The sequence below is a fragment of the Neoarius graeffei genome, chromosome 13 (assembly GCF_027579695.1).
Source record: "Neoarius graeffei isolate fNeoGra1 chromosome 13, fNeoGra1.pri, whole genome shotgun sequence".
Taxonomy (NCBI): domain Eukaryota; kingdom Metazoa; phylum Chordata; class Actinopteri; order Siluriformes; family Ariidae; genus Neoarius; species Neoarius graeffei.
The window spans coordinates 22,920,159-22,946,226 of record NC_083581.1 but is presented as its reverse complement, the minus strand read 5'-3'; the positions used below and the strand labels follow the sequence as shown (position 1 = coordinate 22,946,226).

General features: G+C 43.4%; 1 protein-coding gene across 1 annotated transcript in view; it reads left to right on the top strand.

The window, feature by feature from the left end:
* LOC132896493 (solute carrier family 26 member 9-like) overlaps window positions 1-6,281 on the top strand; it is a 103,036-nt gene extending 96,755 nt beyond the window's left edge. The window contains exons 18-20 of the mRNA XM_060937355.1: window positions 5,631-5,767; window positions 5,986-6,048; window positions 6,205-6,281. Of these exons, the coding sequence (XP_060793338.1) occupies window positions 5,631-5,767; window positions 5,986-6,048; window positions 6,205-6,216 (212 nt within the window). The 3' untranslated portion in view covers window positions 6,217-6,281. The remainder of the gene's footprint in view (window positions 1-5,630; window positions 5,768-5,985; window positions 6,049-6,204) is intronic.
* Window positions 6,282-26,068: the final 19,787 nt, after the last annotated feature.

Here is a 26,068-nt window from a genome sequence, read left to right as displayed (position 1 = left end):
CACAACTCAGGAATGTCTCTTAGAGCCATTTCTAAACAACTGCAGATCCCAAGATCAGTTAGTCCAAGGAGCTCAGTGCAGATCTGAGAAAGAGGATCGCAGATGTACACAACTCAGGAATGTCTCTTAGAGCCATTTCTAAACAACTGCAGATCCCAAGATCAGTTCAAACAATTGTATGTAAGTTACTGGGAGGTGTAGTCACTTTGCCAAGCCACTTTGCTTCAAGAAAACCCAAACTGTCACCCTCAGCTGAAAGGAAATTGGTTTGGATGGTCAGGATCAACCTGGGACCCACCATGGCACAGCCCTGCCATGAACTGGAAGCTGATGGATCACTGTCTACAGTTCAGTGAGTTTTATATCATCCATGGACTAATAGGTTCCTATCCAAGAAATACCCCCTTCTCCAAAATTGACACCTTCAAGCTTAACCAAACTTTGCAACTGACCACACAGACAAAGAAAAAGCCTTCTGGATGAAAGCTGTATGGTCACATGAGACAAAGATTGAGTTGTTTGGCCACAATGTACAGAGGAACACTGTACCAGCTGGTGGTGGTGAAAGCAGCATTATGCTCTGGGGCTGTTTTACTGCCAGTGGAACTGGTTCATTGCACAAAGTGGATGGAATTATAAAGAAGGAGGACTACCTCAGAATTCTTCAGCATAACCTCAAACCATTGGAAACTTGAACACGATTGGGAGTCACAACAGGACAATAAATCCAAACACGCATCAGAGCTGGTTGTGGAGGATAAAGCAGGCCAACATTAAGCTTAAAACAAGTCCTGACTTCAACCCTATTGAAAATATATGGACTGTGCTTATAAGTCGAGTCCATGCCAAGGGAAAAAAATTAACTCTACCAGTTCTACCATGAAGAGTCATGAAATATCTGACCAGAATTCTGCCAGAAGCTTGTTCATGGTAAACAAAAAATGTTAGGTCAAGGTGAATCTTGCAAAGAGACATTTTACCCAAATATTAAGCTGTACGGGGTGGACTGGCAATCTGTGCATTCTGGAAAAGTCCAGAACGGCTGTCCAGTCTACGGCCGTCGGCCCTGTTCAATAACCAAAATTTTCAGTCTATCAACTAACAACAGGTGGCGCTAAGGCGATAATTTATCCGTCAATCATTATTCCATAGGCCTAAAAGCCAACAAAGAAGAGTAACGTTAGTGCCTGTCAACAGAAAGATGGCAAGCAGAAAACGTAAGGAGAAAGGTGGATGGGAAAAGTTAAAACAAAAGAAAGTGAAGTCACTTGAAGAAGATGCTTCAAAATGTAGAAAGCTCACAGAGCTTTTTGGCAGCAGTGCAACTGCAAGCAGCAGCAGTAACGTTCATGTCACGTTATCACTGAGCGAGACTAAGAACCAGGTGAACATCCAACCTGACCAACCACATGCTGATGATGATAGTCATGATGAGGGGCAGGCAGCTGAGGGAATTTCACCCGAGGAGGAGGTACTGGTAAGTGACAACGACATAAAACCATAGCATAAAACAGATTATGTAAAAGCCACTCATAGACCCCTCTCATAGTAGGCCAATCTTCTATTGACTGGATTTGCAGTGTGATGATGAGAAATATGTGGTTTCTTGCTGTCAAAACAAACACGTAACTACCAAGCAAGCCAATTATAAATAGATAGGCAAGCACAAATGGCCGCGATTTCATATATTCACCTCTGCATAATTCATGCAGATTAGGCTCTTTACATTCAAGAGAACCAAAGCTCTAGCCTATCATTAACCAAAGGTTTGAGGGGTAGAAGTGTTTTCCATTTTGGCACTATTTATCTTTGTCTTCTCTTTCGTGGTGCGTGGTGGAATGTCTGTGGAATAGGCTACAAATGTTGTTTGAAGGATGATTGGTTGAATGGTATCATAACTAATCACAGCAGCATTGCATTGTGCAATTTGTTAATAGCCTAATTTTAGATCTGTTTGTCATGCTTACCTACCAAAAAATCAGCATAATATTAAAACTATAAAATGTGTCAAGCAGGCTAATTCTTACACAGAATAGACCTAAAAGGCTAAAAATGTAATTGGGATTTAGGAAAAAACTCCAAATCTGTTTTATTCTTCTTGTCTGTAACCTAGGTATCAAATGCTATGTTTGTCCAAAGTTTTGGCTGGTTTTTAAAAATAGAATTTTGAGGTATAAGTACAGGTTTAAAGGCTGTCATTCCAAATAATACTATTAAACAAATGTTAATCAAGCATATGTCAGTGCACAGTGTGAAGGGTTTTCCTAGATGCCATTGCATAGTTTAGATATAATCAACAATAGCATTAGCATCCAACTTCATCTTTTCAATTGTTTGTTTATTCAGGTTGAAGATAGTGGCAGCTCAAAAGATGACAGGGAGAGTCCAGGAAAGTGCCAGAATGAGGGATCAGTGCCCCAATATTTGTGTGGGTTTTGTTATGACAGACAATATACCACTATAGCACTTTACTATAGCACTACAGTATAGCATACTATAGTATAGTGGGCCTACTCGGGGGGAAAGTCCAGGGCCGTTTTTTGGTCCCAGTCCGTCCCTGAAGCTGTATGTAAATTTTTGACCCTGTATGTATACTTTTGACCCTGTGTTGATTTCAGAAAACCCAAAGAAAATTATGCACCATATTCTTTTTTTAAAGATGTATGCTGTACAATCATTCTGCCACAGAAACAGAACAGTTCAGAGAAATCACTGAAAGCCCAAATATTGCCATGACATTCATATCCAAGATTAAGTTCATGTCACTGCATGTAAACTTCTGACCACAACTGTATCTATTCCATTAAAGCATATGTTCAGGTGACACTCCAGTGGACTTGACATCACATGAATCATTAGATTTTTACAAACTAATCGAGTCCATGCCAGCACGAGTGCACACTATCATTAAAGCAAAAAAGGGGGACATAGTGAATACTAAGAAACTCTGAAATTCATCCAAATATTTCTAAGATTCTACTTTTCACTTGAGTTGTTGCTGATAATTGTTAGGCTTTGGGACTATCTTGGCCTCTAGAGGCCGCTATTATATCTTGGTCTTGTCATGTTTGTTTTGACAGCTAGGGGGTTTGTGTTTTTGTTTTGACAGCCATGTGCTTCTTTGTTTTTCATGTGTCTTGTGCCCCACCTAGTCTTAATTGCCAATTATGTCCTGGTCATGTGTTCAATTACTTTGGGTATTTATACTACCCCATTTTGTCTTTCTGGTCACTGAGTCTTTGTGCTGTTTTATGTTGAGTCACTGTTGTACTGCCTGCTGATCTTTGTTTTTGGTATTTTGCTCTTTTGGGACATTTTAACTTTTTTTTTTGTTAACTTGGGACTTTGCTATTTTTGTATCTTCTGAGTGTTTGGATTTTTGCTTTCTTTCCCTTGGTTTTGGATTTTTGTACTCTTGGAACTTTTGGATGTTTTTTTTTTTTTTCTTGCATCTCCTGTTTGCTTGGATTTACCTTTGTGGATTTGTTTTCTCAAGCTGTGGATTTTTCTGGACTTCTGAGCTTGGGCAAATAAACTCTATTGAACTTTAGCTTTGATCTCACTCCTCTGCATTTGAGTCATTCCTCTGCTTAGTCTAGTGGGTGTTTGCTGGGTTTCCACACCAGTGACCCAGGTTCAATTCCCAGCACAACCTAACAATATTTGTAATGAGAAGTTTTATGAAACTAGAAAATAACTTAAAACAGGCATTTGTGGTCTCAGACTTTTGGACCCTGCTGTATGTTGCAGCTGTATATGGCGAGCATAAAGATTGGCTTTCCTTCGTTTGAAACGTTTTTCATTTACATCCAGTAAGACACTGTGGTTTCTTTTTTTTAGATAACATAATTGCATAAAACATCTTTCTAATCTTTTTACCTTTCAGTCTTTCTTGTAATGGTGGTGAGCTGTAGTATGTTTGTTATATTTAGAGGCAAATCCACTCAGTGAATGCTTATTATACAACCCCGATTCCAAAAAAGTTGGGACAATTTACAAATTGTAAATAAAAATGGAATGCAATGATGTGGAAGTTTCAAAATTCCATATTTTATTCAGAATAAAACATAGATGACATATCAAGTGTTTAAACTGAGAAAATGTATCATTTAAAGAGAAATTAGGTGATTTTTAAATTTCATGAAAACACATCTCAAAGTTGAGACAAGGCCTTGTTTACCACTGTGACACATCCCCTTTTCTCTTTACAACAGTCTGTAAACATCTGGGGACTGAGGAGACAAGTTGCTCAAGTTTAGGGATAGGAATGTTAACCCGTTCTTGTCTAATGTAGGATTCTAGTTGCTCAACCGTCTTGGGTCTTTTTTTGTTGTATCTTCCGTTTTATGATGTGCCAAATGTTTTCTATGGGTGAAAGATCTGGACTGCAGGCTGGCCAGTTCAGTATGGGGTTCCTTTTTCTACGCAGCCATGATGTTGTAATTGATGCAGTATGTGGTTTGGCATTGTCATGTTGGAAAATGCAAGGTCTTCCCTGAAAGAGACGTCATCTGGATGGAAGCATATGTTGCTCTAGAACCTGGATATACCTTTCAGCATTGATGGTGTCTTTCCAGATGTATAAGCTGCCCATGCCACATGCACTAATGCAACCCCATACCATCAGAGATGCAGGCTTCTGAACTGAGCGCTGATAACAACTTGGGTCGTCCTTCTCTTTAGTCCGAATGACATGGTGTCCCTGATTTCCATAAAGAACTTCAAATTTTGATTTGTCTGACCACAACAGTTTTCCACTTTGCCACAGTCCAATTTAAATGAGCCTTGGCCCAGAGAAGACGTCTGCGCTTCTGGATCATGTTTAGATACGGCTGCTTCTTTGAACTATAGGGTTTTAGCTGGCAACGGTGGATGGCACGGTGAATTGTGTTCACAGATAATGTTCTCTGGAAATAGTCCTGAGCCCATTTTGTGATTTCCAATACAGAAGCATGCCTGTCTGTGATGCAGTGCCGTCTAAGGGCCCGAAGATCACGGGCACCCAGTATGGTTTTCCGGCCTTGACCCTTACACACAGAGATTCTTCCAGATTCTCTGAATCTTTTGATGATATGCACTGTAGATATGTTCAAACTCTTTGCAATTTTACACTGTCGAACTCCTTTCTGATATTGCTCCACTATTTGTCGGTGCAGAATTAGGGGGATTGGTGATCCTCTTCCCATCTTTACTTCTGAGAGCCGCTGCCACTCCAAGATGCTCTTTTTATACCCAGTCATGTTAATGACCTATTGCCAATTGACCTAATGAGTTGTAATTTGGTCCTCCAGCTGTTGCTTTTTTGTACCTTTTAACTTTTCCAGCCTCTTATTGCCCCTGTCCCAACTTTTTTGAGATGTGTTGCTGTCATGAAATTTCAAATGAGCCAATATTTGGCATGAAATTTCAAAATGTCTCACTTTCGACATTTGATACGTTGTCTGTTCTATTGTGAATACAATATCAGTTTTTGAGATTTGTAAATTATTGCATTCTGTTTTTATTTACAATTTGTACTTTGTCCCAACTTTTTTGGAATTGGGGTTGTATTAGGCAATTAGGTAAAAGTTCTTGGGTATTGTATAATTAACATTGACCTGTGTGTGTGTGTGTGTGTGTGTGTTTTTTAGCTCAGGTATTTGAGGAGCTGGAGGCAGGAGGAGTGTTTAAGGAGAGCAGTATTACTCCTCGTCACATGTTTTTGTCAGTCCATGATGCAGTCCTGTTTGCTCAGCACAAATCACTGACTCCTGGAACTATGCAAGAGGTAAATCACAAGGACAAGGAGGTTTGCTTTTTGCTATGGTGATATTTAGTACATCTTATCACAGTGAGTGACGCATGCACTCCGTAGACTTCTTTGGTAAAATACAAATGAAAAAACTTCATTCACATGGCAACCTTATTTAAGTAGTATTGTGTATTATGAATTTCCAGTGGTTTGAAAGTGCCTTTACTGTGCATACATTTGTGTTTTATTACCAGGAAGACAGGGAAAGGGTAAAACTGGCATTTGATATAGAAGAGGAGGAACAGGATCTGGAGCAGGTAAAAGAAAGACCTAATGCTAAAATGTTGGAAAGATATTTACTGACCATAATATTATAACATTTGTATCTCATGATCTGTGAGTGAATGATGTTATTGCAATCAATGTTTGTTGCTGATGATTAATAAGATGTTGTTCTTATGTTTTTCGCACAGGAACTTTTCTGAGAGCTCAGAATATTTTGAAAGTAGCTGATTTTCCTTGACAGCATTATCACTGCTGTATAACAAAGCACAACTGATTAGTTTTACAAGATCTGTTGTAGTACCTGCAGTTAAAAAAATTTCATAATGTACATGTTGTTCATCTCTTCACCAGTAGAGGGAAGAAATCTATAAACTAAAGTGTCTACAATAAACTATATATGACTGTGTGCTTTCTGAAGATATTGTAATTTGGTAAAAAAAAAAAATGCAAAAAGCATTTGGTATAATGTACTTTTATTACATACACACAGCCTAATTATTTACACTTTTAAAACTAATCATTCAACATTTTAGAATATGAGCTATTTATAAGTGTCAGGGTTGTTGGTTTTACCTAAGTGATGTTCATATTAACATCTGAAATTGAAAGTTTTGCTTAGTTTTGCTTTTGAAGGGATGGTAGTGTGCACTTTGTGTTGGTTCACGCTTGGAAATAATCCATCAAGAAGTAAAAGAGAAACTGGGGAAAGCTTGTAAGCTGCTTAGTTCTCACACTGCACACTGGCTAAGACGCGCAAATCTGTCAGTGCAGTGTGTTGTGTCTACATTTGGATGTAATGAAACAGTAAACTGCTGTTCTACAATGTTTAGATGTAAGTAATTATGTCGTTAGCCACATTTTTCTTTACTATATACTGCTGTGTAGCATTCCATTGACATTTCTTGCAATAATAATAATGGTTCTGTTATGCTGTGAAAGGCATTTTGCTGTCATGAGTTGTATCCACTTGTGCCCTTAGAGTGCACAGGTTCCTAATCCTGGACTAACCCGCTGTACAGTTTCATGTTTTCTCTGCTCCCAACACACCCACTTTAACACAGGAAAGTGAAGTTCCTTTGTGAAGTGAAGAACCACCTTAATCTTTTTATAAGGGGACACTGAAATATCAGCATGGCTGATTTTTTTTTTTTAATGAATGGATTATTTCAGAATTTTAGGAAACATTTATAATCACATACTTATTCTGACATTAAGGAGAGCTTCTAGTGTGATTATCAAGATACTATATATAAGTGTAGACTAACCATTAATGAATTAACCAGAGTAGTAACCATTAAACTCATCTGTAAAACATGAAGTGTTGCCTTAAAGCTATAAAAGGTAACCTGTATAAAAATACCTTTTTGTCATATTTGCTGAAACTGTCACTGTGTCCTGACAGTAGTATATGAGAGAGATAATCTGTGAAAAAATCAGGCCCCACTGGTTCCATCTAGTGCTCCTAATGCCAGTGTTGTAGTCGAGTCACTAAATCTTGAGTCCAGTCTCGAGTCCCCAGTGTTCAAGTCTGAGTCAAGTCCAAGTCATTAAAGAAAATTTCGAGTTAAGTCCGAGTCGAGTCCACTGCTGATCAGAAAGGAGTTTGACAGTGTAAAATTGCAAAGAGTTTGAACATATCATCATCTACAGTGCATAATATCATCAAAAGATTCAGAGAATCTGGAAGAATCTCTGTGTGTAAGGGTCAAGGCCGGAAAACCATACTGGGTGCCCATGATCTTCGGGCCCTTAGACGGCACTGCATCACAGACAGGCATGCTTCTGTATTGGAAATCACAAAATGGGCTCAGGAATATTTCCAGAGAACATTATCTGTGAACACAATTCACTGTGTCATCCGCTGTTGCCAGCTAAAACTCTATAGTTCAAAGAAGAAGCCGTATCTAAACATGATCCAGAAGCGTAGACGTCTTCTCTGGGCCAAGGCTTATTTAAAATGGACTGCGGCAAAGTGGAAAACTGTTCTGTGGTCAGACGAATCAAAATTTGAAGTTCTTTATGGAAATCAGGGACGCCGTGTCATAATTCGGACTAAAGAGGAGAAGGACAACCCAAGTTGTTATCAGCACTCAGTTCAGAAGCCTGCATCTCTGATGGTATGGGGTTGCATTAGTGTGTGGCATGGGCAGCTTACACATCTGGAAAGACACCATCAATGCTGAAAGGTATATCCAGGTTCTAGAGCAACATATGCTCCCATCCAGACGACGTCTCTTTCAGGGAAGACCTTGCATTTTCCAACATGACAATGCCAAACCACATACTGCATCAATTACAGCATCATGGCTGCGTAGAAGAAGGGTCCGGGTACTGAACTGGCCAGCCTGCAGTCCAGATCTTTCACCCATAGAAAACATTTGGCGCATCATAAAAACGGAAGATACGACAAAAAAGACCTAAGACAGTTGAGCAACTAGAATCCTACATTAGACAAGAATGGGTTAACATTCCTATCCCTAAACTTGACCAACTTGTCTCCTCAGTCCTCAGACATTTACAGACTGTTGTAAAGAGAAAAGGAGATGTCTCACAGTGGTAAACATGGCCTTGTCCCAACTTTTTTGAGATGTGTTGTTGTCATGAAATTTAAAATCACCTAATTTTTCTCTTTAAATGATACATTTTCTCAGTTTAAACATTTGATATGTCATCTATGTTCTATTCTGAATAAAATATGGAATTTTGAAACTTCCACATCATTGCATTCCATTTTTATTTACAATTTGTACTTTGTCCCAACTTTTTTGGAATCGGGATTGTAAATAAAAACGGAATGCAATGATGTGGAAGTTTCAGAATTCCATATTTAAAAAAAAAAGTTTTGAACCCTTTAGAATTTTCAATATTTCTGCATAAATAAGACCTAAAACATCAGATTTTCACACAAGTCTTAAAAGTAGATAAAGAGAACCCAGTTAAACAACTGAGACAAAAAATATTATACTTGTTAATTTATTGAGGAAAATGATCCAATATTACATATCTGTGAGTGGCAAAAGTATGTGAACCTCTAGGATTAGCAGTTAATTTGAAGGTGAAATCGGAGTCAGGTGCTTGTCATCCCATTGATTGAAATCAGGTGTGAGTAGGCACCCTGTTTTATTTAAAGAACAGGGATCTATCAAAGTCTGATCTTCACTCATTGTTCCATCAATGATGGCAAGCCATCCTGGCCCAGATGCAGCAAAACAGGCCCAAACCATGATACTACCACCACCATGTTTCACAGATGGGATAAGGTTCTTATGCTGGAATGCAGTGTTTTCCTTTCTCCAAATATAACGCTTCTCATTTAAACCAAAAAGTTTTATTTTGGTCTCATCCATCCACAAAACATTTTTCCAATAGCCTTTTGGCTTGTCCACGTTATCTTTAGCAAACTGCAGACGAACAGTAATGTTCTTTTTGGAGAGCAGTAGCTTTCTCCTTGCAACCCTGCCGTGCACACCATTGTTGTTCAGTAATCTCCTGATGGTGGACTCATGAACATTAGCCAATGTGAGAGAGGATTTCAGTTGCTTAGAAATTACCCTGGGGTCCTTTGTGACTTCACCGACTATTACACGCCTGGCTCTTGGAGTGATCTTTGTTGGTCGACCACTCCTGGGGAGGGTAACAATGGTCTTGAATTTCCTCCATTTGTACACAATCTGTCTGACTGTGGATTGGTGGATTCCAAATTATTTAAGGATAGTTTTGTAACCTTTTCCAGCCTGATGAGCATCAACAATGCTTTTTCTGAGGTCCTCAGAAATCTTTCTTTGTGCCAGGATACACTTCCACAAACATGTGTTGTGAAGATCAGACTTTAATAGATCCCTGTTCTTTAAATAAAACTCACTCACACCTGATTGTCATCCCATTGATTGAAAACACCTGACTCTAATTTCACCTTCAAATTAACTGCTCATCCTAGAGGTTCGCATACTTTTACCACTCACAGATATGTAATATTGGATCATTTTCCTCAATAAATAAATGACCAAGTATCATATTTGTCTCATTTGTTTAACTGGGTTCTCTTTATCTACTTTTAGGACTTGTGTGAAAATCTGATGTTTTAGGTCATATTTATGCAGAAATATTGAAAATTCCAAAGGGTTCATAAACTTCCAAGCACCACTGTAACTAGGGTTACAGTGGGGTTCTAGTCCTCTGGTAACCATGAGAGTTTGACTCCCCACTCGCATCTGTATTGCAGCATGCCTTGCCAGATAGCAGTCAGTACCATTTTTATGGTAATCTTTGGTATGACCCGACCGCAAGTAGAACTCACGATCTTCTGATCAAAAGGTGGACATACTAACCACTCAGCCAACTTGCAGTTCAGTTCAAAGATATGGTTACGTTAACATGGGGCAGCCATGGGCTGAAGTGCCCTTGAGCAAGGCACCTAACCCCCAACTGCTCCCCAGGTGCTGTAGCATAGCTGCCCACTGCTCTAGGTATGTGTGTTTTTTCATTGCTCACTTGTATGCATGCGCATTTGTAGGTCCCTTCAAGTTGAAACAGGAAGAATGGATACAGATAGTCAACTACGCCAACCCTGAAGGGGCAATGTAAACTACTGAAATTACAGGCACACTAAGTCCGTTTAAGCAACACTCAAAAAAAATGGAATAAAGTTGAACATTTATTTACATTCAAAAAGGTAAAACAAGAGGTTTAAGTTCACAACAAAAGGCAGTAGGCACTCCACTAGCCTATAAATACATAAATCAAACCACCAATTTAAAACAAACACACATATCCACATGGGGAAGGAATAGGTCAATCTTACAATACCTACTCACACTGCACTGAATAATTGCTTTGGTACACCAACTAGACATTCCACATACATACACACACAGATCACCTCCGGAGGTCAGGAAGCCTTAAAACAGGGGTGTCCAAACTGATCCATAAAGGGCCATGTGGCTGCAGGTTTTCATTCCAGCCATGCAGCAGCATACCTGACTTGGCTCATTCAATCAACTGAACTGTCTTCACACAGTCAAATACTTGCAGCCACACCCCCCCCTTGATTAAAGGGTGGGTGTGTCAGTTGATTGAATAAGCCAAATGAGGTGTGCTGCTGCATGGCTGGAATGAAAACCTGCAGCCACACGGCCCTTTATGGATCAGTTTGGACACCCCTGCCTTAAAATAAGGCAAGGAAGCACAGAAATCCACATATCTGGTGGAATAATTCCCCGAGTGAAAAAGGACCCATAGCCAGGAGACATGGTAAAACCAAAACAGCAGGAACAAGAGGCAAACCCAAGCAGACAAAAAAAAAAAAATTGCCACTTCACTGCTACCAGACCGCTTGGGACTCCGGTGCTCCCTGTACAGAGTCTCTAGTTGTTCCTGTTATGTGGCTTTTATGCAGCATCCAATCAAGCATGAGGTTCACGGATTGGCTGGGCTGAAATGAGGGAAAGGGAGAACAATCAGCGGTAATAAACCATGAAACGAGGGCAAGCCAGGTAATTGGAAAGCCAACCTACAAGCCAGTACACACAAGTAAAAAACTAAAATTGTGCTTCAACAGCAACACCACTACAAGTTTGTCACAAAGTTTATGAAACACCACTCAGGGTTTTTTTTTTTGCAATTGCTGCACACATTCATTAAACTACAATGTTTACATTTTATGCCACACACGTGATGCACACCACTACACACAAAAAGATGACAGGCCCCCTGTTACACCTGTTCACTGCTTCAGATGGCTTAAATGCAGAGGACAAATTTCATTGTGCTTGAGTGTGTATGTGACAAATAAAGGCTTCTTCTTCTTCCTACAGAAAAATATATTTAAAGGTTTTATAATTTCTCTCTCTCACTGCAAATGTCTCATCTCATTATCTCTAGCCACTTTATCCTTCTACAGGGTCACAGGCAAGCTGGAGCCTATCCCAGCTGACTACGGGCGAAAGGCGGGGTACACCCTGGACAAGTCGCCAGGTCATCACAGGGCTGACACATAGACAACCATTCACACTCACGGTCAATTTAGAGTCACCAGTTAACCTAACCTGCATGTCTTTGGGGGAAACCGGAGCACCCGGAGGAAACCCACACGGACAACATGCAAACTCCACACAGAAAGGCCCTCGCCGGCCCCGGGGCTCGAACCCAGGACCTTCTTGCTGTGGGGCGACAGCGCTAACCACTACACCACCGTGCCGCCCCTCACTGCAAATGTATTTTCTCTTAACTGAGTGTTCTCTAGTACCTGTCAGCTTGTTACCATTTAAATCGTTATTTTCAGGACAAAGTGACAGATACATCGTTCTTGTGATGACTCCTTATTATGCATCTAAATGGATGCAGTGGAGCAAATAATGTTAATTATACTGGTGCAAGGTGCCATAAGCTAGTTGACTTATAATAGTTTCTGTCTCTAAATCCAGCCACAAATCAATTTTAATTAAATACTTCAGGAATAAAGGGGACTTGGGTTGAAAAAAAAAGCCATTTATACAAATTTTACCTCCCCTCAAATGTAGCTGCTTTGCCAAGACATTTGTAATCTGATGCTTGACCAAAGAAAACAACACAAAGTATTACTAAATTATTTACAAATAAAATTGATTTGGGATTAAAAAGGGATGGTGATAATAACAGAAAACAGATAATGTTTTAACTACTGTTTAAAACATTTCCCCATTTTTACAATTAAAACTTCCCTGACTTATGAAGGTCAACAGATTTCTCCCTCATTTGGTTTGTGGATCTGTTTTGACCTCGGTCTGACTGTCACTACAGTATAAAAAAGGAATGATCACCTTCGTTCTGCCTGTCACCGAGACCATATGTCAACAAAGTCATGTCATGACCTCTGGAAGCAGAACGACTCGCATTATAAATAACAGAGATTGCTCCCGGTTCAGTCTCTCACCTTGATTGCCTCGTACTAAACCGTAAGTAAGAGACCTGTAAGGTAAGAAATCCTGATTTCTTTGCTTCACATTCCACTAATTCATTACCTGCGTGGTACGGGTGCCTTGTGTCCCCAAGGATTGTTGTGGTTTGTGTATTTCTGAGCTACGTGCTTAGCTTAATTTGCTGGTAGGCTGTAAGCTTGTTTTTTCAGATATCCTTTTTGTTTGACGTTATATGCACTAGATTTCTGGGTAATCTGAGTTTGTTACCACTGTGTGCCTATACCGCTGTTCGCAGCCATGGGCTTAGTGCGAGCACACTAAGTGCATTCACGCACTGGTGTGGGCCGCCGTAATACCTATGTTCTATGTTTTTTACTGCTGTTTTCACAGCCGGAAATTGTGTGCGCCTGTCAGACTGCTGTTACAGGCCACCTAGCACTATACTTGTTTGAAGTGTTTGGATTTGTAATGTACTCTTGCTATTGTGTTGTGCCTTTTTTTTTTGTTCACTGGTGTAGCCTGCTAGGTGCGTTTGCATGCTGTGCAGGCCTCGGCAGTGTTCCCGTGCCATACCCTATATCCCTGTCTGCAGCTGGTGGGGCTAGTGTGCGCCCGCTAAGTGCATTCGTGCGCTGGTGCGGGCTATCATAATACTGTGTGCTGGGTTTTTCCTGTTTCCATCAGGTGCATTCAGGTGCAGGCCGTGACAGTGCTCCTCTGTGACGCCTCCTCTGCCACGCCCTATACCCCTGTTCGCAGCTGGTGGGGCTAGTGTGCGCCCGCTAAGTGCATTTGTGCAGTGGTGCGGGCCACCATCGTGATCTTGTGGCATGCCCTATACCACTGTTTGCAGCCGGTGGGGCTAGTGTGCACCCGCTAAGTGCATTTGTGCAGTGGTGCGGGCCACCATCGTGATCTTGTGGCATGCCCTATACCACTGTTTGCAGCCGGTGGGGCTAGTGTGCGCCCGCTAAGTGCATTTGTGCAGTGGTGCGGGCCACCATCGTGATCTTGTGGCATGCCCTATACCACTGTTTGCAGCCGGTGGGGCTAGTGTGCACCCGCTAAGTGCATTCGCGTGCTGGTGAGGGCCACCATAATACCTTGGTGGACTACTCGAGGAGGACTCCAGACTTCAGACCGCCAAGGCCTCTGTGTGGCTACGATGGCTTCCCACTACTGCAGGATTTGCAGGGCCTCAATGAGTTCCAGAGATGGGCACAGGGAGTGTCCAATGTGCCTTGGAGCTGCCCACATACTGGAGGACATGGACAACCCCTGCAGCATGGCCTGCGATCTCTCCAGGGGGGAAAGACAGCGCTGGGCCAGCCAGGTGGGTGGCCATGTGCGCGAGAGCCGGAGAGAGAGGCGACACTCCCCCAACCAGCCGTCCCTCTCCAGTAAGCATGGGCATAAGCACAAACGCAAGCATTCACGTGACCGGCAGCGGGAGTCCCCCCACAGGCCTGCCCAAAGAGAGGCGCCCAGACCTGCTAAGTGCCCTGCCTCAGCTACGGTGACAGAGAGTGGTAACGCGGAGTCGATCCAGATCCTCTCGGTTCTCCAGGCTCTGTCACAGAGGATGGACAGGCTGGAAGGTCACCAGGGCTCGTCAGCTACTTCCCTGCTCCTGGGCCGGGGGGTACCCTCTCATCCAGGCCTGAGAGCTATGGTGAGAAAGATGGGCGGGGCGATGTGGATGTGCTATCCCTCTACGCTCCCCACACAGTGACGGACAGCACAACAGGTGGGGACGGCCATGGGTGAGACCTGCATTCTGGCTCTGCAGAGCTGGCTGACTGCTCCATGGGGATGGAAGAGGCCCCTGTCAGCTCCCTGGTATCACAGGTGCTGAGCGCTGCCAAGGTCCTGGGCCTTCAGGCGCCTGCACCGGCCCCGGCTCCTTTGGGAGGAGTTTGGGAGGGCGTCTCTCGCACTACCCCACCACCTCCTATACCTGTGGCAGATGATTATGCAGCAATGCGCAAGTCAACATGGGGTAAGTCGTCGCAACGCCCCCGGTTTCATGCAGGCTGCCGCCAGCTGGCAACAGCTGGTTACCCGGTTGAGACTGGACTGGGGGACATGCCACTAGTTGAGCCATCAATGGCCACATTGACGTCCCTGGGCCTTGCCCGCGTATCCCTCAATCCATGTTGCTCTCATAAGGAGTATGCCAAGACGGACTGCCTGGCCACTTGCTCTTTTAATGCATCAGCATGAGCGGCCCAAATGGGTAATGCTCTAGCCATCACCCTGGCGGCTCTACGGAAGACACTGAGCTCAGACGATCAGGACGCCAGGGCCCTGGTGGACGCAGCTCTTTCTTCCCACTCCCAGCTGACACAAGATGTGGGGGATGCTATGGCCTCTGCGGTGCTGTGCCACAGACAGGTTTGGCTGGTGCAAACCTCCCTGCCGGAAGCCATCAAGCAGGAGCTGCTGAGCTTCCCCATGGTGCCTGGGCACGTCTTTCACCCAGGATCCCAGGAGGTGCTTGATCGCGCTGAGCACACTGCGGCATCTAGGAAAGCTGTCCAGCGTGTGTGCTGTAAGTCAGCTTCAACTGCCAGCCGGGCACCTATGGGTAGGTATAGGCTGCGGCAGCCCACCCAGCCTCCGCCGGCAGGCAACGACCCAGTGGCCCCACGAGACTGGTGATTTCATGCACCCGACCGAAGTACGGCCCCAAATCGCTGACCCAGGGGAAGAAGAGGACTGCAGCGGGGCACAGGCAGGGGTGCAGGCCGTGGCAGCAGTCCTGCATAGGAGTCTTGGGTCACCCATCGATTGTCCTTCCCAGCTGTCACGGACCTCCTGGGAGGGGATTGCACCAGACCCTTGGGTCGTGGCTACGGTGGCTCGCGGCTACCGATTGCAATTTCGACTGCGACCCTCTACGTTTTCAGGAGTCAGGGTAACATCCGTAAAAGACCCAGCTTTGATGTCCGTACTCATCAAGGAGGTTCAAGAGTTACTTCTAAAAGGGGCCATCTCAGAAGTACCGCCCAGCGCACAGCTCACTGGGTTCTACTCCAAGTATTTTATTGTCCCCAAAAAAGACGGCAGTCATCGGCCTGTTCTCGACCTCAGGCCCTTGAACCGATATCTCAAGGTGCTGCCTTTCAAGATGGTCCACACAAGAGTGGTGATGCAGTCCATCCGGCAAGGGGAGTGGTTCACATCTCTGGACCTAAATGACGTGTATTTCCACGTCCCATCTGCCCAGAACACAGGCCCTTCCTGCGCTTTACCTTCCAGAGCAAGGTGTTCCAGTTCCAGGTCCTTCCTTTTGGCCTTTCCCTGGCCCCAAGGGTTTTTACTCGCATGGTGTCAGCCGCACTGTACCCCCTCCAGGCTCGAGGTCTGAAAATCCTACCCTACCTGGACAATTGGCTCATCTGCGCCCCCTCCCAAGAGCAGGTAGTGCGTGACACAGACACAGTTCTGGCCCACATCCAATCCTTGGGCTTCATTGTCAACCACAAGAAAAGCAACCTGCAACCCCGCCAAAAGGTGGAATTCCTTGGCATCTTCCTCGACTCAGTCAGCATGATGGCATCTCTCACTCCACAGAGAGTGGACAGCTTGATCGAAATGCTGAAGTATTTCTGTTTGGGCAGTCTTGTTACGGCTCACAGAGTCCAGAAGCTGCTGGGTTTGATGGCTGTGGCAGCAGCAGTAATTCCTCTTGGCTTGTTGAGGGCACGCCCCCTGCAGTGATGGTTCAACACTTTCCATCTCCATCTGAAAGATGACAGGCAGGTGAGGCTGCGTGTGTCTCCGGCTTGCATCCAAGCTCTACGTCCTTGGAGGGACCAGGAGTTCCTGCTCCAAGGTGTCCCACTGGGGGACCTTCCCCACAGGAGATAGGTCATCTCTTCGGACGCATCCCTGACAGGCTGAGGAGCTGTCTGGGAAGGACGGTTAGTGAGGGGCATGTGGCAACCCCCGTGGATGTTGGAGCACATAAATGTCCTCAAACTCAAGGCCATTCATCTCGCTCTTCGAAGATTCCTACTGGTGTTGCAATACCAACATGTTCTTGTGAGAACAGACAGCACCTCAGTGGTGTATCATATGAATCACCATGGGGGCACGAGGTCCCGGCGGTGCCTCCAGGTGGTGGAGGAGTTGCTGACACGGGCATGGCCATGACTCTTTTCACTGAGGGCAGTGCACATCCCAAGTGTGGAGAACATAGCGGCCGACATTCTTTCCAGGATGAGGCCACTCCCGGGAGAATGGAGACTGAACACGGACATCATCAGCCAGATCTGGATGTAGTATGGTGTTGCACAAGTGGATCTCTTTGCATCAGCAGAGACAACACACTGCCTGGAGTGGTACTCCCTCACAAGACAGGGGGGCAGTCTGAGCCTGGATGCTCTGTCACAAGAATGGCCAACAAGCTTGTTGTATGCTTTTCCTCCACTCCCTCTCATAGCTCAGGTCCTCTGGAGGATCAGAGAGGGCCAACACTCAGTCCTGTTGGTTGCCCCACGGTGGCCATTGAGGCATTGGTTCCCAGACCTGCTCTAGCTGCTGCAGGGTCAGCCATGGCAATTACCATGTAGAGCAGATCTTCTGTCACAGGTGGACTGGTGGATCTGGTATCAGAACCCAGGTGCCCTACATCTATGGGTTTGGCCCCTGCAGAGTCCATCACTGAGCGGCTAGACGAGTCTGTTCAAGAGACACTCGATAACGCCAGGGCTCCATCTACTAGAGCTTGCTATGCACTCAGATGGAGGATCTTTTCAGATTGGTGTGCCGGCATGGGTCTTGAGCCAGCAGTGTGCCCTGTGCCACATGTTTTATGCTTCTTGCAGTCCCATTTGGATCAAGGCATGGCAGTCAGTACAATAAAGGTCTATGCTTTGGCCATTTCAGCCTTTCCCCAGGGCGCAGACAACAGACCCCTGGGTAGGCATCCTTTGATTGGCCAGTTCTTGAAGGGAGCCCGCTGGTTGCGTCCAGGTCGCATCTTGCGGGCGCTGAGCTGGGATCTGCCCACCGTCTTAACATCGCTCACTGAAGGTCCGTATGAGCCTATTTCAGACACAGATTTGTGATCTTTGTCCCTTAAGACTGCTTTTCTCTTGGCACTCTGTTCAGCAAAGCGGGTCGAAGAGCTGTGCGCTCTCTCTATTAGCGACAACTGTTTAAGGTGGCAGGCAGGAGGCACTGGCGTGTTGCTTTGGCCAAATCCAGCTTTTCTGCCAAAGGTTCTTAATCAGCAGTCAATCAACCAGGTTCTGGAGGTGTCCCAATTCCAGCCTTCCTCTGCCTCGCAGGCAGAGCAGGACAAGTTGCTCACTTTGTGCCCAGTCAGGGCCTTGAGGACTTATCTGGCCCGTACACAGTCCTTGAGGAGAAGGCACTCTCAACTTTTTGTCTGTTATGGGGCAGCAAAGCGCGGGCTGCCACTTTCCAAACAGAGGCTGTCTCATTGGCTGGTGGAGGTTATTTCCCATGCTTACAGGGCTCAGGGGATACCGGTCCCTTCGGGTACAAGGGCTCACTCTACCAGAAGTGTAGCTATGTCTTGGGCTGCCCTTAGGGGTGTGGCAGCAGGCGATATCTGTGCAGCAGCTTCATGGGCTACGGCATGCACTTTTACCAGATTTTCCAGTCGGCGCCGCCGCCCTCATGTCCGTGACTGAGCGAGGTTCTAATGATTGATTCTGGGTTCCTCACGACTCTTTTGGTATGTGTCATCCCTTTTTTAGACCGTAGTGATGGTCAGAGCGAGGTCAAAACAGATCGTAAGTTACGAAGGTAACTATGGATCTGTGAGACCGAGGGATGACCATCACTATCCTTGTCGCTCAGACCATCCTGTGGCGTTCAAGGTAGGAGACTGAACCAGGAGCAATCTCTGCTATTTATAACGCGAGTCGTTCTGCTTCCGGAGGTCATGGACATGACTTTGTTGACATATGGTCTCGGTGATAGGCAGAATGAAGGTGATCGTTCCTTTTTCAGACAGTAGTGACAGTCATCCCTCGGTCTCACAGATCCATAGTTACCTTCGTAACTTATGTTCTGTTATCTTTCCCATGTTGATAGATGACTCAGGGAATTTGGCCTCTGTGTCACCTCATATTTGTTCCCCAGTTAATCAGGAAGTTATGGATTACAGCTTGAAAGTTCCTACACACTCCAGTCAACTCAAAAAATTACGATAAAAATGGGAAAGATTTACAGTTTCCCATTTATATTTTTCACTTTCACTATGTTATGCCAGTTATATTATGTTCCAGGGGTGTCAATAATAGTGGCGCAAGTATTTTTGTTGAAAAGAATTATTTCTTGATGAGGGATTTGTTTATCTCTGAATAAATTAATTTCAAGTAATGGTTGGAATTTTCTCTTTTTTTTTCACTGTGAAAAGTAGTGACTTCACCAAAAGGTGGATTTTTCTTCTAACCTTTGTAATTAACCTTTAATTGTGAAGGGCACACACACACACACACACTTCAACATATATGTGGACACGAGTATTTTTCATATGAGCTACGTCCAGGACATGGAGAACCAAAACCATGATATAAATCTCTATACCGGTATGTCACTCATGAGGAAATTGATGAATTGTTTTGATAAATTTGGGTACTTTTTGTTTGTGAATGTCTCATCTCATCTCATTATCTCTAGCCGCTTTATCCTGTTCTACAGGGTCGCAGGCAAGCTGGAGCCTATCCCAGCTGACTATGGGCGAAAGGCGGGGTACACCCTGGACAAGTCGCCAGGTCATCACAGGGCTGACACATAGACACAGACAACCATTCACACTCACATTCACACCTACGGTCAATTTAGAGTCACCAGTTAACCTAACCTGCATGTCTTTGGACTGTGGGGGAAACCGGAGCACCCGGAGGAAACCCACGTGGACACGGGGAGAACACACAAACTCCGCACAGAAAGGCCCTCGCCAGCCCCGGGGCTCGAACCCAGGACCTTCTTGCTGTGAGGCGACAGCGCTAACCACTACACCACCGTGCCGCCCTGTTTGTGAATGTGTCTATATAATAAAAAAGAAAATCGCATGTTGGCTTGAAGATAGGACGTCGTGGTGGTGTAGTGGCTATCACTGTCACCTCACACCAAGAAGGTTCTGGGTTTGAAGGTCCGGGCTTTTCTGTGTGGAGTTTGCAGGTTCTCCCCATGCCTACGTGGGTGTGCTCTGGTTTCCCATACAGTCCAAAGACATGCAGGTTAGGTTAATTGGTGGCTCTAAATTGACTGTAGGTGTGAATGTGAATGGTTGTTTGTCTCTATGTGTCAGTTCTGCGATGATCTGGCAACTTGTCCAGGGTGTACCCTGCCTCTCGCCCATAGCTGGGATAGGCTCCAGCTTGCCTGTGACCCTACACACACACACACACACACATATTATTTATATATATATATATATATATATATATATATATATATATATATATATATATATATATACACACACACACACACACACACACACACACACACTGTATATATATATATATATATATATATATATATATATATATATATACTGTGTGTATGGGTGTGAGACACTGTGGCTTGTAGGGCTCTCCAGGTCTCCGTCTAACCATTAAGATGACCAGGTGATGGGAAAAGCTTCAGTCCTCTACGGTCTAATCCTTATGGTCTTTAGCAAACCTCAGCCTGTCTCTACTTCTCATTTATGAAGGGCTATATTTTTCTATCTTTGCATGACTTCAACCCCACCAGGAGGAGCCTGTTTTGAACCTTCCTTACCATGCACTTAACCCCAGCTGTCATTTGCCATTCTTTTTGTAGATCACTTGATGTCATCCTATGGTTGTTGAATGATATTCGAAGAAGTTTACAATCATCCCAGTCAGTGGAGAGTCGTTTTCACACTCTGCCAATCTGTAACTTTGTTGTCCCCAGTGTCTGCTGCTTGACCTTGGTCTTATGAAATGCTGTCTTTGACATTTTGAGGATGGAAGCAACATGACACTCACCATATCCCTCTGCCAGTAAATCCAGAACTGAACCCTTCTTTTTCTCATCTAGAACTTTTCTTTTTAACTCTTTTGGCATGATAAATAAATATTTTTGTATTCCAATTAAATTTAAGGTACACTGTTTTTTCATCTAAACTGCTCATATTGCAAGAAGATAGTGATGACCACAGCAGTGGTTTTTAATACTCTTCCTCATTAAATAAAATTTGGTTCAGGCAATCACCTAATCATTACCTCATTAAGTAAAATGAGGTGAGCTTGTGTTGGAATTCAGGCACAGACACTGGAGTGAAATGACTGCCATACACAAAGATGCTGATTTTAGGAAAAATCTGAAGTGGTCTCTATTTTTTTCTAGAGCTGGAAATATACTGTACACCTCTTTCTAGGTGATCGTGGTCACCAGGCACATCACACAGAGAACCTGCTCTGATTAACTGCATTTTTTCCCTTTTTTTTAAATTCAAAGCAAAGCGTCTTGGTGTCTATATCCATTTGTATCCAGCTTAATAAATGAGGCCTGATAAACTTTTTAGCTGCATTCACCTTTAAGCTCCAGTCCAACACTGAAGAAGACACCAATCATACCTTGTCTAAGTATACATTTGGGCAAAGTGAAAATAAGGAAATTAGAATTTATGTCAAACTCCATGGTATGACGTCTTTTTACACCTCACAGCACTGACTGCTTTACATATAAGAAGTGGATTGAGCATGTGTTGAGGCCTTATTTTTCTGCATGTAATGGGCATGCATGCATTGTTTTTTTCCCCTTTTACTATTACCTGTCAGCTTATTCTTTTCAGTTGTCCTCATTTGTGTCAGGAAAAAAAAAATTCTGTAGTACAGAGCATTCACCAAACCAGTCTCTGTGACCTAGTGACTACTATTGAGAGCTGTTAATAAATCCAGCCATTACTGTACCTGTAGCCGCTTATCCTGTACAGAATTGCAGACAAGCTGGAGCCTATCCCAGCTGACTATGGGCGAGAGGTGGGATACACCCTGGACAAGTCACCAGGTCATCGCAGGGCTAACACATAGAGACAAACAACCACTCACACTCACATTCACACCTACAGTCAATTTACAGCCACCAATTAGCCTAACCTGCATGCCTCTGGACTGTGGGGGAAACCGGAGCACCCGGAGGAAACCCATGCAGACATGGAGAAAACATGCAAACTCCACACAGAAAGGCCCTTGTTGGCCAGTGGGCTCAGACCTAGGACCTTCTTGCTGTGAGGTGACAGTGCTAACCACTACACCACCATGCTGCTCTATTAATAAATATTAGAGTTAACTCACTGATATAAAACTGTGATTTTTCTTAGATCCAACATGCCAGACTGCGACCCTGTAGAACAAGATAAAGTGGCTAGAGATAATGAGATGAGAACATGCCAGAGTTATGAAAAAAATCAACACCTTCTGACCAGTTAAAATGGAGAATTCAGTAATGCCGTGGTTAAAAAGGTTTTAAAGCACTTTTAAGGGGGGGGGGGGGGGGATCATTTTATTTTACTACAACCCCAATTCCAAAAAAGTTGGGACAAAGTACAAATTGTAAATAAAAATGGAATGCAATGATGTGGAAGTTTCAAAATTCCATATTTTATTCAGAATAGAACATGGATGACATATCAAATGTTTAAACTGAGAAAATGTATCATTTAAAGAGAAAAATTAGGTGATTTTAAATTTCATGACAACAACACATCTCGGGTGGCACAGTGGCAGGGTAGAATAGCCAAAAATTGTACTCAAGTAAGAGTATTGTTACTCTAGAATAATATTACTCAAGTAAAAGTAAAAAGTAGTCATCCAATTAATTACTTGAGTAAGAGTAAAAAGTACTAAGTGAAAAAACTACTCAAGTACTGAGTAACTGTTGAGTAACTTTTGTTTATTGATCAGGATGTCATAACAGGCAGAGATTTCATATATATTTCACACATATAAACTGTGTGTGTGTAGTTCTGTGTATTAACAATAACAACAAGAAGCTCAAGGCAGTCTGCACATAAACCATAACACTGTGTGTGTGTGCGCACGCATGTTCACTCCATGAAGTGACTGTTCAGCTTTAACAGCAGCTGGCTCTCGATTTTGCACTGTGAAGCTGTGACCTTTTAGCTGTGAACAGGTGAAAACAATAATAAATTAAATATTCATTAATTAAATCTTTACAAAGTAACATAATAACAAAACAATGGGTAGAGGTTACAAAGAAAAAGAAGAAAAAGGCAGTCTGCACATAAACCATAACACTGTGTGCGCGTGCACGTTCACTACATGAAGTGACTGTTCAGCTTTAACAGCAGCTGAACATCACACGTAATATCTCCTCGTACGAAAAAGACTGGAAATAATCCTGTAAGATGCGATCAACAATGTTAATCCTTTCATCTCCCAAAAAGTTGTTTACTGGATCCATCTCGCAGAGGAGTTACGGTAGCAAGTGGAAGTAACAAGCAAAAAGGTTGCTAACTAGCTGCCAGTGCCCAGCTTGGCTGGGTGGTGGTGGGGATTGCTAGCAAGCGGTCAAGCTAACAAGCTAATGCCCTTCCTTTTGTGAACAAGCACTTGTAGACAAATAATAAAACAAATCTCACAGAAAAAAAACACCTAAAGTCTTCACAAATCCCTCTAATCCACAACAAATACAGCAGCTTGAAAAATGGAGATTTCACACACGATATGTTACGCGTTTTGTTATTTAGTAAGTTTTCACCAGTCTTCCATTCCCAGTTTTTGACCAGAACCGTGGACAACTGTAATGTTATTGAGGAGCTGACATCAGGTGAGCAACCTTGTTTTCATGAGCATTTTTTTGGTTTCACATCAATAAAAAGTGATTGTTAGGAAGATTTTTATAGTTGTATTTCTTGGTTCTCTGGTGTGTGTGTGTGTGTGTGTGTGTGTGTGTTATCTTGCCGTCTGAGACCGCAGTGTGTCAATACACTTCCACAAAACAATGTATTTTACAGTTATTTATGATGTTACAACAGGGCTAACGTCTGCCTACGAAGACAGCCAAAAGCACATAGCCTACTTACCGCAATGTGTTTCCTCAAATTTGACGTTGAGTTTTTATAAGCTGAAACGTCCACTGGTTTGGGGAGACACATGTGACACCGCATAACATAACTATTATTTTTTGTTGTTTGGAGAGTGAACATGGTTTGTCTGTGTGCCCAGGGGTGTGCCTCTTCAGCTTGATGAGAAATGCTGGCCGCTGTCTCTGCCATTTTTCTTCTACTTCCGTGCTCTTTTCCACCTGGACTGCTCTTGCCGCGGGAATTTTGTTTGCAGGCACGCGTGGCGGCTTGGCTCTGTTTGATTGGTGAAACGGAGTTAAACCATAGTCCCCCCAGGATCTCACAGGCCTTTTTTGTGATTGTTGCGGGCTAAAATGTCTGATGTTGCAGGGGGTTTTTCCAAAAAATTGCGATGAAAGTTGCGGTGTTTTTTAGGTTTTTGTTGCGATTACATTGCAGGAGGAAGTGAAAGGTGCGAGGAATTGTTGTGATTTTCTCTTTTTGTGATTAAAATTGAGTGATATGTTAAATATTAAGTTATTACTGAAAAACTATTGATTAAAAAAAACAAAGACACTGAGAAATGGTCCTATAAACAACTTTACCAATATAAAAGATTACCAGGACTACAAAAATGCAGAAAACTAGGGTTTACTTATCCAAATGCACCTGTTGGTTCAAAAGTTAAAGTGCATAGAACCTCACAGCACAACATGAAGTTACCTTAAAATATAATATAAATGCCTCAGCTTTCATGTAAGAAAAAAAAACTATTAATACTAGTACTGTGTGCAGGCAGTCTCTCCTGAAGACTAAATTAAACAATAATTATAAACTAATAAAATAAGTGGCTCAGGCTTCATAGAAGCAAAAAAACAATTTGAACAGAATCTCACAGTATGATGCTGAAGCTGTCTAAACAATGGAAAATAAAATACCATTTTGGCAGAAATGTTGGCATCCATTAATTTCTTGTATTAAGTAAAAAAAAATAATGTAAAGTACACACAGTCCTTCACTGTAAACATAACACACTTTCAGTAACAGAATTTAAGCCTACATAAACACTGACTCGCACATGCTGCTTCTCTTGAACGGAAACACGGAAGTAAGCAGTGTTGCCAGATACTGCTGATGTTTTCCAGCCCAAAATATGTTCAAAACCCGCCAAAATGCACTTGAAACCGCCCAACTAGGAGGGAAACCGCCCAATCTGGCAACACTGGAAGTAAGGCGGAAGGTAGCTTGTTGACGTCACCTCAAGACGATGCCAACGATTGGTCAAATTTGCGGAAAAGTTGCGGTGATTGGATATAATTGCAACACCGCCCTGAATTCGCGGGGATTGGTTGAATTTGCATTGAAGTTGCAAATTGCAACATCACGAAATCTTGGAGGGTCTGATAGCTCCTCCCACTATGGCTCTGGCTGCTACATTTGATCGGTGAGATGCGGTCATGTGACAGAGCCTCTGCTGGAAGTCTCAACAAAACATAAACAAACAGACCACGCATCAATAAAAGTAAAGTAGCGAGTAATGAGCAGAATATAGCCCAATGTAATGGAGTAAAAGTACCGCTTCTTCTTCACAAATATACCCAAGTAAAAATACCGTATGCTGCATTAAAACTACTCTTACAAGTACAATTCTTCCAAAAAGTTACTTAAGTAAATGTAACGGAGTAAATGTAGCGCGTTACTACCCACCTCTGCACGGTGGTGTAGTGGTTAGTGCTGTCACCTCACAGCAAGAAGGTCTGGGTTTGAGCCCCATGGCAGGTGAGGGCCTTTCTGTGCGGAGTTTGCATCTTCTCCACGTGTCCGCGTGGGTTTCCTCTGGGTGCTCCGGTTTCCCCCAAAGACATGCAGGTGAGGTTAACTGGTGACTCTAAATTGACCATAGGTGTGAATGTGAGTGTGAATGGTTGTCTGTGTCTATGTGTCAGCCCTGTGATGACCTGGTGACTTGTCCAGGGTGTACCTTGCCTTTCGCCCGTAGTCAGCTGGGATAGGCTCCAGCTTGCCTGCGACCCTGTAGAACAGGATAAAGCGGCTAGAGATAATGAGATGACAACACATCTCAAAAAAGTTGGGACAAGGCCTTGTTTACCA